A 14,971-nucleotide genomic window follows, 5' to 3' on the forward strand; every position below is an offset into this window, starting at 1 on the left:
GCAGGCGGGTGCTCCCCAGTACCAGCTCTTTCCATTTGAGCTTATGCAACGTAGAGCTTCTCAAATTATCGATGGTCAAGCCCTTTCCGATCTGCTTGATCCTTTGGCTTTGTGCAGAGGTGTTGGATCACTCTGCATCTTCTACGGAATTTTTCACGGGGAATGTTCCGAGGAATTGTTTGGATTAATCCCGGCTGCTGAATTTCACTTTCGGACATCTCGTCAAAATTCCAAGTTCACCCGCACCACCTAGATGTCCGAAAATCCACAACAACGCGATTTTTAAGCCTTTTTTTGCCTCAACAACCACTCTGTGGAACCAGCTTTCGCCGGCGGTTTTTCCGAACCGATACGACTTGGGAACTTTCAAGAAAAGAGCGAACTCCTTCCTTAAAGGCCGGCAACTCTTCTGCAAGCCCCCCGCTGTTGCAGATGTCCATAGACGGTGGTAATCACTTTCCATCAAGTGAGCATCCTGCTCGTTTGCCACCTAACACATAAAAAAAAATAGTGATATTTTTTTAACGCGTCTAGAATATTGCGCATATGAATATTCTGGTTTATGATATGGCCCTTATGATTCCTTAAATTAAGTGATATGGTAATATGTACAGCTATGAAAATATAAGAATTTTTTACTAAACATGACCGTGTGGAATGGTGGCAAGAATGCTAGTAACATTTTCTCTTTGAATCGCAATTCCGATCCTCTGGGCAAAAAATGAAAAAAATGTATTAAGACATATTCAGTATTTAATTAATACTTCTGGTACTTACGATTATTTTTTACCAATGTAAATAAGTTTAGCCTTTATGTTAACAAATAGCGCATGCTAATTTCAGTAGCACCTGTTTGACTACAGTTGAATTCCTTTTGGTCTATCAACTACCTACCTAATATATTTACTGTTTACATAGAAATTATGTGTTTGCAATATCAACTACATTTTTAATACACGAATTCCCCTGGCACCAGCTTTAATAGCTCAGACGAAATGAAATTTAATCCAAGCCTAAGCGGCTACTGCGAACAGGTAAGCTCCATTTTGAAACAAAATTAAATAATTCTAGAACAAAATATAACTATACTAGTTATTCTCCCCGACTGTGTCCACGCCTAATTTTCCTCTTGTAAATTAGAGGTTACTCAATTTATTTAAATACTTAGTGGTAGGGCTTTACGAAAGCCAATTTAGCGTGGAGGGACGACCATCGCCAGTGAATAGATCTATAGCTTCGTATGTACATTCAAAACTGACTTTTTATTGCACTTTTCATAATTAATATTAAAGTGTGAAATTTGAGAAGAATATTTTTTATAACAATAAATTTAACTCGAGTGAAGAATCGAAGATAAATCAGAAAAAAATTGATTATAGTAAATTTGAATGTTTTTTTCCCCAGTAATCTTGGTAACTTTTTAATTGCAATATAGCAAGAACACTGAGCCGCGATGATACGGTTGAAACACGTGAATCTTAATTGAAGATTTCGGATTCAATGGCACTCAAAGTACTCTATGCGCTTGATTTATCTTTTTTAATTCATTTCTTACTCGGCGGTGAAGTTCCACAGCACGATTTTGTCGGGTGAAATTTTGCCATATGGTTACCTACCCGCATTGTAGCAGCAGTATGAGTTCCATACTATCGCCATAAGACGAGAAAAGACTTTTGCCTAGCTTTCGGACCTAAACTGGCTGTTACTTTTTTATCTCTGTCTCTCTCGTTTTTGATATAAGTAAATATGATATTGTTCGCAGGTAAAGTAAATTCTCTATTCGGACTGGCAGAGGCTATGATGCCATTGGTGTACGGGCCGTTGTACTCCAGGGTGTACATGGCTACACTCAATGTTTTACCGGGAGCTGTTTTTCTATTGGGAGCCGGAATGACAGTTCCTGCAGTGGCGATATTTGGGTAAGTTTTAATTGAAATAATAAGATTACATAATACATTATTACATACACGCATTACATTATTAAGTTATGAAACTGAAGGTTTATCTGATTTACATTATATATTTTATTTTGGTATAGTATGATTGCCTATATGTACTTCTTATTATGTGTCTGAAATGTTTTTCCTTCTGTGTAAATAATCATCGCAATTATTTTAATTTAATTTTTTTGGTGCTGTTTCTTTTTTTATACGCACTTATGTCATGTGAGGTCACTCAGATTATAAGCACATTTTTAAAAATATGCTTAACTTCCTCTTGTGTGTATTTTCTTTAGTAATATTCCAATTCCATTTGCAGATTCGTGATCTGTAAGAATTCAATTCGTATCTCATTCGTAAAATGTTGTCAACCGACCGTGGTACGCAATTTTGATACGTGTATCCTGTAAATTTTATAATTATTTTTATCACATTCTGACATTTCACACTCCTGTTTTCTGGTGAGGTTCAATTTTCTTCTTACAGAATACCTCGACTGATGCATGAATTAAATGGTGTGCCTATTTAAATAGCATGAGAAGTAAAGACAATAAACAACTTTGACCTTGACTTTTAATTCATTATATAAATAAAGATATATTAATCAAGATCCATTTTTGTACTGCATAATGTAGAAGAGCAAATCGCAAAGAATATATTACATAAAGTTTTTATTTAAATTTACGCCATTGGAACAGGCTATAAGTCGTTCTTTGACTCCTCACCTTGGAATTCACATTTCATATGAGGCGTTTAATGTCTGGTATCATTGAACTTTTTTAACGGTGGGATAAAATAGATATTATTATTGTAATAATCGTTTATGAATCAATTTCTTAAAAGTATTGTTATAATTGTTGTTATTTTGAGTTATTTCATATTTATTACTTTAAAATCTAGGAATGCTCGATTTATTTTGGGATGACGATTATGACGGTCCTTATATATTGAAAAAAATAATCATGAAGACATGATTATGGAAATCGTAGTCTTTCAGAAGCCTCACGTGATATCTATATAAAATTTACTGAATACATTTAAGAATGTTCAAATTTTGATTTTGATTTTTGAGGTAGGTACGCGAGTTTTAGATTTCTTCTAGTGCTTACGCGAGTTTTAGATTTCTTCTAGGCACAAGAAGAAATCTAAAACTCCTCATACCTAATGCATATATAGTCTTTCAAATCACAGGAAGAATAAACTTGATATTTATAATAAATATCTATGATATTTATTATGGTTGCATGAAAACAATGCGTTTTTAATGTCAGCGAAGTTGATATCGGGTCATTGGAAGTAAAATTAAAAATGGATTTATGTAGTTAAGTGAAATAGTGTTGTACTTTATCTAAAGATATATTTGATAAGAACTGTCTGTAGAGCATAGTATAACAGAGCTATGAAAAAATCGCATAGAATGTAAATCGAAGGTTTGTTTATGTTTAGTTAAAATTATTTTTCATTGTTTAATTTTGTAAATTTTAAAAGAAGGTTCGTTGCATGTTTTTTTTTTTTTTTAATTTAGAATTGATATTGAAAAATGCTTCTTATGTCAATTTTAAAATTATTTTTCATTGTTTAATTTTGTAAATTTTAAAAGAAGGTTCGTTGCATGTTTTTTTTTTTTAATTTAGAATTTATATTTAAAAATGCTTTTTCTGTTAATTTCTTTTTGTTTTATTTCATAAAATAATATATAGAAAAAAAAAATACCTTTTTATATCATAAAATATTAATCGGTTTATTTATTAATTCTACCTAAATATTGCATTATTATTTGTTGTTCGATTGGAATACAGCATTAGGCGTATTTAAGTTAGATATAAAAACTTTTATTAAATGTTATGTAATGTTATGATGAAATGTTTGAATAAAGAATAATAAAAAAACGTTATAATTTAATATGAAAATTCTAACTATAGACATAATTTTGATCGATATTTATATGTTATTCATCTCATATTTAGCCGTGAAAGAAGACATTGTAAGAAAAATCGTGCACAAGCACACATACTTCTACATTCACACACACATACATACACTCAAAGGTATTCAACACATGTTCACTAAAAGCTCTAAAGTGGTACTGCGTGATTGAATAACCTCCTTGCTTCTTAAAAATAGAGGCACCCTATGTTTAGGATTCATGTACGATCTAGTACTTTCCTTACACAATTTAACGTAAAAATAATGTATTATACAAATAAATTATTCATTGATTTTACAAAATAAACTTACATCTAATTCAAACAAAATAAATAGTATGTGAAACAATTTATTTAGCCACTGGTCTAACATTTTGAGAACATAGTTGATTATTCCGCACGTGTAATGTATTAATTCGATAGAGTCGGTAATTATTTCGCTTTGACCGGTTAAAATTGGAAACTTTTTATTTAATCTAAATGAAAAAGATTTTATGCAAATTAAATTATATCATTCAATAACAGACTGGGGAATACATCGAAAATATTGAATTTTTCGAGTTTTAGATTGATTGAAAAGTTTGTTCGAAATGTTCATTTTGTTATTAAACTGTTTTACGTTTTATTTTAATACTAGTTGGTCAGTTGGTTGGTGTTAGGCCAAAAAGCCCGTCTGGGTAGGTACCACCCACTCATCAGATATTCTACCGTCAAACAGCAGTACTCAGTATTGTCGTGTTCCGGTTTGAAAGGTGAGTGAACCAGTGTAACTACAGGCACAGGGGACGTAACATCTTAGTTCCCAAGGTTGGTGGCGCATTAGTGATGTTAAGAATGGTTAATATTTCTTACAGCGCCATTGTCTATGGGTGGTGGTGGCCACTTACTATCAGGTGGCTCATTTGCTCGTCCGCCTACCGGTAACCTAAAAAAAAAAACAAAATTAAACATATCGGTTTTAAAAAGGTAGCCCTGGGGTTTGCTTGCTTGCTTTATAGCAAATTCTGTTTTATGGTTTGACCGTGAAATAGTAACAACAGAGTTACTTTCGTATTTATAATATAAGTATAAATTTAGCAATCAGTCCATTGTAATAAAAATATCTAGAAATACTCTATACAGTCTCCAAACGATATCATAAACAAATCTACTTTTAAAGGCTCTACAATATTATGCAATACAAAGAGTTCTAATACAATACTATTTCACTTACCTACTTATACGCACTTTAATTTTATTCCCAATGTTCCGCCATATTTTCGAAAAACCATATTTAATCCATAGATAATTATCGACATCTTGTTGATATACTGTTAAATTAGTTCATTTGTATTTACTCTGTGGTTGGAATATGCTGTACTTATAAATTACGCGCACACATCATTTTTTCTTGGATATTTTATGTTCCATTCAATACAAATGATTGGTTGATACGCATGTGACAAATTACATCGAAACACATACACTGGGTGATCGAGATCTTGGTAAAGAACAATTAAACAAAAATGATATTACAGATATGAGCCGAGATGGCCCAGTGGTTAGAACGCGTGCATCTTAACCGATGATTTCGGGTTCAAACCCAGGCAGGCACCACTACATTTTCATGTGCTTAATTTGTGTTTATAATTCATCTCGTGCTCGATCATCGTGCATCGCGGTGAAGGAAAACATCGTGAGGAAACCTACATGTGTCTAATTTCAACGAAATTCTGCCACATGTGTATTCCGCATTGGAGCAGCGTGGTGGAATATGCTCTAAACCTTCTCCTTAAAGGGAGAGGAGGCCTTTAGCCCAGCAGTGGGAAAATTTACAGACTGCTAATGATATTACAGATTAAACCAAAATTATACAATTTTCGACGAAGAAATATAAATAAGAAAGCATTAATATAAATATAGGTACGTACAAAAGTAGATTCTGTTATTTGTAAACAGATATAATATCAGCTTATCTAAGGATTCGTCCGCGACTTCATATTGTCGATGAGGTTATTGAACTCTTGTCTATGGGACGAAAATTAACTATGATAGTAATATCCATAAAAACTTGATAAAAGCAGATATTGAGCAAAAATGTTGAATGTATTTGTTGGAAGGGACTTCTTCGTAACGATTATTTATTTTATATGTGTTAAACATTTTTTTATATATTTGAAAATCTTTCGATTTCGAGAATCGGCTATTTGTTAATACGAAAAATGAAGTGCCAATTATTATAATCAGTATATATTAGGAGTGTAAAAATGGTTATTTATGAACGAAAGTTGAAAATAATAACTAATTTATTCAAAAATCCTTAAATCAAAAGGCATTTTTTTAAACGTTTTTCACGTGACACAAAACGCTCCTCATTGGTCGGGTTTATGATGACGTCATTTGCTTGTTAATTTCGCTTACCTACGTATGTGGATTATATGTGCTACAGATTGCAATACAAGCAAGTGACGTCATCGACCCCATTGTAGCGCCATATTGTCAAAGTAGCGTTTTCGCGCGCTATTTAAATATTGTATTTTGAATTTGATATTTTTCAGCAAATATGTACTAGAATTAAAAAAGCACAACTTTTACTGACTTTCTTAACCTCTACTAAATAATTTAAAATTGATTTTAAAAACGAGGCAAATAATCTATTGTTTACTATTACAATGTATAAGCACGGAGACAAAAAAATCCTAATGAGTATTTAACTAATTAACATTAAAGCCTTTATGAAAATTACATCGCAGACAACATTTAAGTATTCATTAGTTAATCAGTAAGGCTGAGCATCGAAAAATATAACGGGTTCTTAAATCTATTCATTCACAAAGACGCGCCCTCCTACGTTGAATTATTACTTTCGGCTTGCATTAGTAGGAGTGAGTGACGCTTACGCTAACATCTGAGTGTGCGTGAGACGAATAAGAATAAAGACACAAAATGCTAATAAGATTACTTTTGTTAAGTTTATTTAATAAAAAAATATTAATTTCACGCGAAAGGGCTCCTCTTCGTGTGTGAATATGTCTATACTAATAATCGTTGCTTAGCAGGTCTTTGGACAAACAGTGTTTTCTCGCTTTCTCTTATCATTGACTTGACTAAGAAGAAGACGATGCATTGTTTAACTCATCACCCCGTAAACAAAATTTATAGATAATGCCGAAAGTGCCATGTGAATAGACGTGTGTAAAGTAATGTACGAGCTATTGTGATCACAAAGCATGGCAACCCTGCCATGACCGTGTGTCGCCGGTCTTCATCCAGTATAAACATGAGTTCGACGCATATTTAAATCTTTTATTGATTTGTATACTTTTCGACAGCTTCATCAAAAAATCTGTACGAAAGTTTCCCCTTTACTTTCTATATTATTGTATGGGTGAATAAAATATATTATTCTCTTACGTAGTCGACACGGACGACATCGATATAAGTAAGGATTAAGGCGATATACTTTTTTGTTCGTAATAATAAACAGCGACGTGTTCAGACTGGTACCTCGTCGATATTGCGATTGCAGCCGCGGGTTAGGGATCCTTGCGTAAACGGTGCACATGAATGAGTTAACATAGCACAGCTCCGTGCCCTTTAGTAGGCAACCATATACACGTGAAGAGGCAATATGAGTATTGAAATCTACACCTCGGAGCGCATTAAGCAGCAGTTAAATGTCTCTTAATGTGGCTAAGTTATGTCACTATTGTTGTTGCAAATGTGCAGTGCATAGCGGAATTACCCATTTTAATGGAATACCGTAAGAAGAAAGATTTTATAAGATATTTGTAGATAGATCTTTTTTTTATGTTAAAATATTGGTGATTCTATTTGTGGCGATTTGTAATTGGTTTAAATTACATATATTATTAACTACTTATGAAACTTTGTAATGTGGTTATAGATTCGACTAATCATATTTATATTGAAAAGCTGGTTTTGATCGTGTATTTATACGAAAACTTTAAACTCACTCGTTTTTAAAGTTAATTTATTATTATTTATAAGGCCGGCAACGCACCTGCAACTCCCCTGGTGTTGCAGATGTCAACAGGCGTTGGTAATCACTATCCATCAGGTGAGCCTCCTGCTCGTTTGCCCCCTATAATATAAAATAAAAAAAGTTTTTTTTATTCAAGTTTTAAAATGGATTAAAGTATTTATAGACGTTTTTAATTTATTATTATAACTAAGAATGTCAACGCAGTCCAAGAAAAAATTGTGGATGTAATAATAACACACCCTTTTTTTGTTGGGAATAACGCATTACGCGTTTCCCCCACATGTGGGGGATACCCCCCACATGTGGGGAAAACATGTGGGGCTGGCAGGCGAAAAAGGCGCCGGAATACTTACTAAAAAACCAGTGGTACCCACTCTGTCTTTTCGGGGGAGGTCACGGGATCGCATACTACCGTGGACATCCCGACGGTAGGCCCACTTCCACGGGCCTCCGTGTGTTAACATACCTAGCGAACGTTTCTAAGACTGTATCAGATACAAGAGAACAATAAAAGATCCAAATAGAATATTACAGTATGTATTTATTATATACAGCACGAACAACAATATTTTTAATAAAAAATAATAATTGGGAAAAGTTTGTGAAATTTGTCACACAATGTTAATTCATACAAAATAAATTACATATTAATTTTGAACGTTTTCTAGCAATAATGTAGACAATAAACCTTTTAAATTTATATTATTTTAAAGAAATTCTAAAAATTCATGAAAAATTAATTAAGGTAAAATTTGTCGTTGTGTCTACAAATGAATGACTTGATGTTTATGTGATGTGACTCATTATTTAAAAATGATTTTATGCTGAGATGCCTCGATGACCGTAGAAAGAATATCGTGATAGGTCCGTGATCGGATCGATGTTATTTTGAAGTGGCGAAGGATTTACGATAAAACTGTTATTATCGTTTATTTGTCCTACTTACGTACGAATAATATAATTAGAACGATGTCATCATAACAACTTGAAATTAATAATTTTGAATTAAATTGAATATCAAATAAATAAAATAAAACTTAACTATTTCAAGATTATTTCAACTGTCATGAACTCATGACCCACTGACAGACGTCAGAAACGCATTCGCAAGCGGATTTGGATCATAACCGTACCTTACATTGCGTATTTTAATTCCAGCATTTTTGTGTTTATAACTCATCTCGTGCTCGGTGGTGTAAGAACACATCGTCAACTTGTGTCGGATGAAATTCTACCGTATGTAAATACACCAATCCGCATTTATAGCTACGTGTTGAATTAGAGCCAAACTTATTAAGAGATATTTAATTAAAGCATGAAAAAACGAAAGGCGTGTTCTACGATGCTTTAGTATTTCGCCAACCGAATTATTTTTTACCGAATATTTATATCTCATGGAATAAAAATAGCACAGAATATAATCCTTATTTTTTTCGTACGAAGTCGTGACGAGCAGCTAGTTAAATATATAAATTGCAGTTTGTATTGTAATACACTTCGAGCTACGTAAATATTTAATCAAACACTTTGATGACAATAATCAGTAAGGTATGTTTGTATTGCGACTACAATATGTTCGGAAACGGTTAATTATTTTTTTTAAATATAAACGTTTGTTGAATTAAAATTTGGAATACACCGATGTTTTTTTATGTATTTTAATATAAAATACATTAATGTACTATTGCTAGTATTATTATTATTATTATATACAAAGTTATTGGTATATATAATACGTCGAACGTATTCCCGTTAGAAGGTGATAGGGGTAATTTTTGCGATAATTTTAACCCCTATTGCATTATGCAAAATTAGAACCGTTTTTGAGTTATTACGTTTTTTAGCTTTTCTTAAAATAAGCCAAAAATACAACTTCAAAAAATGTATTCAAAAAAAGGTATTCATTTAAATCTCATTTTTCTTCTGATTTATAAAAACGATTAAACACTGGTTATTTCACAATATTAAAACAATAATTAAAGGTCCAAATTATAAATGCGAGACGGAAAACGATATTATTTCAAATTATTTGATGACATTGGCAAAAATATGAATTCATTGACCAGGAGGTCAATTCTGCTAAGAAATTGTCATATGATTGCAATCGTAATCATTGCGTTTTTACGCTTTTTTCTATACTACTAATACAACGATCCTGTTGCGGTTCATTGCGGATCGAATTAGAATCGGGAACGTATAGCAACCAATAAAATTATACTTTATTACAAATAAATAGTAATTTTTTCCCCTGGGGCTGAAAGGACGAAAGTACATTTTTTAAATAAAACATAAAAGACATTTTGGCATTCGCCAAAACTTTTAAAATATAATAAATTTACTTGTACTAATTATTCACTAATATTATAAATATGAAATTTATTACGTCTATTTATCTGTCTGTTACGTTTAATGGCTAAACTATTGATTTGACTGATTTTGGTCAATTTTTTTACTATGAAAAAATGAATCCCAAGGACACAAGTTCTTGAAGAATTTGTTATTATTAAATTCCAATCGTGTGGAGCCGCGTGTTCGGCTAGTTTGTAATAAAAAGGCTTAACGTTACTAATACCAACAATCTAACGTAAATAGATATCTGCTCTATAAAATATCCGACATATGTTCATTGTTTCTTTTCTGATTAACAAATGTAAGGGTTATTGACATTGAATAATTCCATGGTCCCATGCTACTTCTTAGCTTATAGAATTATTTTATAATATATTTAATGTAAAATATAATTAATTCACTCGGTGGTAGGGCTTGAACACCTTTACTTAATTAAGCTTTTTTGCTTAATAATCACCGCTAATAGAATTACCGTTTTTTAAACAATATAAAAAACACTATTCGTATTCCATTAAATTGGTTCAGCTTTGTATTGCACATTAGTTTTTCTTCTCCTTCAACTTCTCCAATAGTGATAAATTATACTAAGAGACATTTAATAGTAACTTAATGGGCACCTTGGTATAGATTTCAATACTCCTAGTGCATCTTCACATGTATATGGTTGCGACTAAACGGCACGGCGCTGTGCCATGTAAAGTCATTCATATTAGATGTAATGTACATAATTTATGAAAAATACTAATAACTAAAACGATTAATTCACTTGGTGGTAGGATTCCGCGAAAACCCGTTTGAGTGATTACTACCACTCATTACGTATTATACCGCCAAACAGCAACAGTATTGTTGTTCTGGTTTGACGGGTGTATGAGCCAAGCCACTACAGGCACAAGGGATATAACATCTTAGCTCCCATGGTTGGTGGCGCATTGCCGATGTTGAACGTTTAATATTTCTTCCAGTGCTAATGTCTATGGGCGGTGGCGATCACTTACCATCAGGTGACTCATTACCGTACTTACCGTCACTGTAAGAAAAGACAAATTTGGTAAGACTAGTAATTTTAACTAACAGGCGTTCACCAGTATGTACAGATAACTTGATATCTCATATAAAATGTTTTATAATATGGCATCTAGTTGCCGTAACATAATATTTCTAGTATAATAGCATTGAGATATAGCCTACCTAGTGATTAATGCATTTATGGCAATTATCTATTAATTATGAGATATACAAGCTCTGGTATCGACTACTCTTGATTAGTACACAATACATAGTGTAGTTTCTTTTTTAATTTAAAATCATAGGCAGATTGGTTGCTTGTTGGTAAGTTGACGCCAGCTGCCAAGATATTGGTGATGTAAGTAATGTTATTTCTCCCTGACATCGCCAACGGGCTACCAACCTTGGGAGCTAAGATGTTATGTCCGATGTGCTTGTAATTAAACCGGGTCACATATCCTTCAAATTATTTCAGATTTATTAATAAAAGTATCTGAAGCGTCAATAGCGCAGTGGTTTACAGGCCGCCTAGCGATGTAAAGTCACAGCATCGATCCTGACCCCTTGGGGTATTGTCGTACCCACTCCTAACACAAGTGATAAGCTTAAAAGGAGAAGTAAATAGTAAAATTTGACGACCTCCATGGTCGAGTAGTGTGTATAACAGTTTTCATGGGTACACTCCGAGGTCCCGGGTTCGATTACCGGCCGAGTCGATGTTGTCTTGGGTCTGGGTGTATGTGGTACCGTCGTTACTTCTGTAATTCCTTATTTAATTTGGGATATTGCTAGTATTTTTTTTTTAGTATTTCTGTATGGCGATAGTATGTGATGAGTGGGTGGTACACAGACGGGTTTGCACAAAATCCATCAACGACATTTATTATCAATATTTGTCGATGCGTTATATTAATTGCAACGGTCTGATAAATAAATGGTATTCACTAATACACTCGTCAAAGAGAGGACGGTGGGCAGTCTACGTTATTTAAATAGTTGTTAGAGATATCATTCAGCAATGTAACGATATTTTTTATCTAAGTATAATTACTTATTAGCAGATTAAGAGCGTATTTAATTAAATACGTAACAATAAACAAAGTTGCTTCATAGGTTATGATATTTAATGGATAATGAATGGTTTAATCCTTTGAGTCTAATAAAAAAAAAAGATGGAAACTTTGAAGTTTGATTCCATTGTTTTTGTTGTGATAGAGACAATATTTTTATTTTAAAGCATTATTTTCTCAGACATATAACAAGTATTAAGATAATAATTTTGCCATTACAATATTATTAAAACCTCTGCTTAATAAAATCATATTTATTATTAATTTTACCAATATCTTATTAACCAATTTTTCTTCTTGCGATAAAGTTAGTTGCCATTGCTACCTATAAAATATAATAAAAAATAAAATCGAATAACCGACAGAAAAGAAAGAACTATTGAAACAATTTATTTTTGATTATTTATGTATAGATTTAAATTGCAAATATAATAACTTATTATATATGTATTGTATGTTTATCTTATATGATCAATGAACGCAACCTTTGGTCGCACTTAACGTGAATCTTTCCAGGCAATAAGTCAACAAATAAATTTATTTTATTACTACTGACAGCCTACTTGCTTGGCTTTAATTTTAAATAATATTATAAATGTAAAACTCTGTTTTTTTGTTGGTTACATTTACACGTCTTAACTCCTCAATCCATAAATATGAAATTGGGCATACACGGACATAAGGTACCTAATTCCTGCTCGCCCACTGCACATACAAAACCGGGAGTAGAAACTAGTTAAAATTTAACGACTCAGTGAAATTCTTTACCAAATTTGACTGTATACAGTATGCCATTAGTCGTTGCTTTTAGCGTGCTTAGCGATCCTTCCCTTTTGAGAAGAAAGTTTTGGAGCTTTTTCCACCACTCTGTTTCAATGAGGATTGTTGGATACACGAATGTAACGATGCAGTTTTTTTGTACCCCAACCTCTTCCAACTCCTTCATGCCGTGACTGAAATCGGCCGGACGATATTATCATAATATAATAAGTACTAGTAAAAACTTCTTAAGTATAAATGATTGTGTACGAAATGAGTTTATTATTATTATTAGATTTCTTAAAAATATATTCCTAAAGGGATCTTAATTATCTATTATGCTTCGATACTATCAAAAAGGCGATGTTTTTTTTTTCTAAAAAGCATGCTTTTCATGCTGAATTATAAAGTAAGGTAACAATGTCCTATAGCTGAGCTAAGGCCTCCTCTCTATTTGAGGAGATGGTTTGGAGCTTATTCCACCACGCTGCTCCAATGCGGATTGGAGGATACACATGTGGCAGAATTTTATTTAAATTACATACACACACAGGTTTACGATGTTTTCCTTCACCGTCGACCACGAGATAAATAATAAGCGGAAATTAGGTTTTGAACCAGCAATCATCAAAGTTAAGATGTACGCGTTCTAACCACTGGGCCATTTCCGCTCAGATTTCGAATAAATTATGAAAACAAATTTTGCACAAGGGATAAAAATCTGTTTATACATTATCTATTATGATTTGGTAAATATTCCACAGATTTCTTTCTCAGACTATATTGTAGTCTCAGTAAACTATTTATAAGAAACGTTTACAAGACATAATATAATTATAGTCATAACCATAATAAAAGTCTTTGTATAAAATATAAAATATCATTATGAGAAAGTTTTATTGTAATCTAATAAGTTTATATTAAGTAAAGACCAAATTTACCTTTCAATAATCTGTATAGTATTTCTGAACATAACTGTTTTTTGCTGACCCGGTTACGGTTAAATGAAATATACACAGATATAGGGTACATATTTATAACTTCTGGTTGATATATAATTATACCAAATTATTTAAAAAAAAAAGTACCAAATCCTATTTTTATTGGCTTCTTGTCCTTATTTTTATGACTTTATCATATATTAATATATAATATGTATATTATAATATAAAACGAAACAAAAGTCAATAAACATAAACAGTTATTTAATTAATTTTTAATTATCAATTTCGATTGATAAACTGGTGCTAGAAATAACTGGATACACAAACCCCATTATAACAACTAGTATCTGCCGTAAAGTCAATTAAACCTTTCAAAGCGTTACTTTCAATAATAAATTCTGCAAACACTCTTAGCATTATCAATTAGTACATTTAAATATTACGTTCAATGTTACATAAGTTTAACTAACTTATGGTAAAAAATAAATAAAAAAGAATTCGTATTATTTCATAAATTAGTAAATATTTTTTTTTAAAGCATACTAATTATTCCTTTGTTTGTAATTTGATTGTATTTAATGAACGTAAGTATTATGGTATTTAATTAGTGGTAAACAATAGGTATTGAAAAAATCTTGTCGGTTGTTTTCGGTAAAATCTTCATCGACTGGTGGTAACTTTAACTTCAATTTAATCATGTAAAATTATGATTAAATGTGTTTGTAAGAGCCTGTTCGAACATTTAATATGATTTTGAAACGATTAGTCGTAATTACGTTTTTTTCTTAAAATTATTTATAATATTATTTAATTATTTGTTTTTGTTTATAGTTGGATGTATTTCGAGCAGCGAGAAGACAACAAACAAGTTGAAGAAATGGTCGACGTTAATAAAGATATATAATTTAAATAAAATATTAGTTAACAATTAAAAATAATTAAGACGAAATAAAAATAACTTTTAAATGTTTCTTTTATTCTAGCTAATATT

At 31.8% G+C, this 14,971-nt stretch overlaps 1 protein-coding gene across 1 annotated transcript in view; it reads left to right on the forward strand.

Annotated features, from left to right (window-relative positions):
- The window catches only part of LOC125064078 (proton-coupled folate transporter-like), a 30,102-nt gene extending 15,179 nt beyond the window's left edge, over positions 1–14,923 (forward strand). The window contains exons 6-7 of the mRNA XM_047670859.1: positions 1,763–1,919; positions 14,812–14,923. Coding sequence (XP_047526815.1) covers positions 1,763–1,919; positions 14,812–14,884 — 230 coding nt within the window. The 3' untranslated portion in view covers positions 14,885–14,923. The remainder of the gene's footprint in view (positions 1–1,762; positions 1,920–14,811) is intronic.
- Positions 14,924–14,971: the final 48 nt, after the last annotated feature.

The sequence above is a fragment of the Vanessa atalanta genome, chromosome 5, assembly GCF_905147765.1.
Source record: "Vanessa atalanta chromosome 5, ilVanAtal1.2, whole genome shotgun sequence".
NCBI lineage: Eukaryota > Metazoa > Arthropoda > Insecta > Lepidoptera > Nymphalidae > Vanessa > Vanessa atalanta.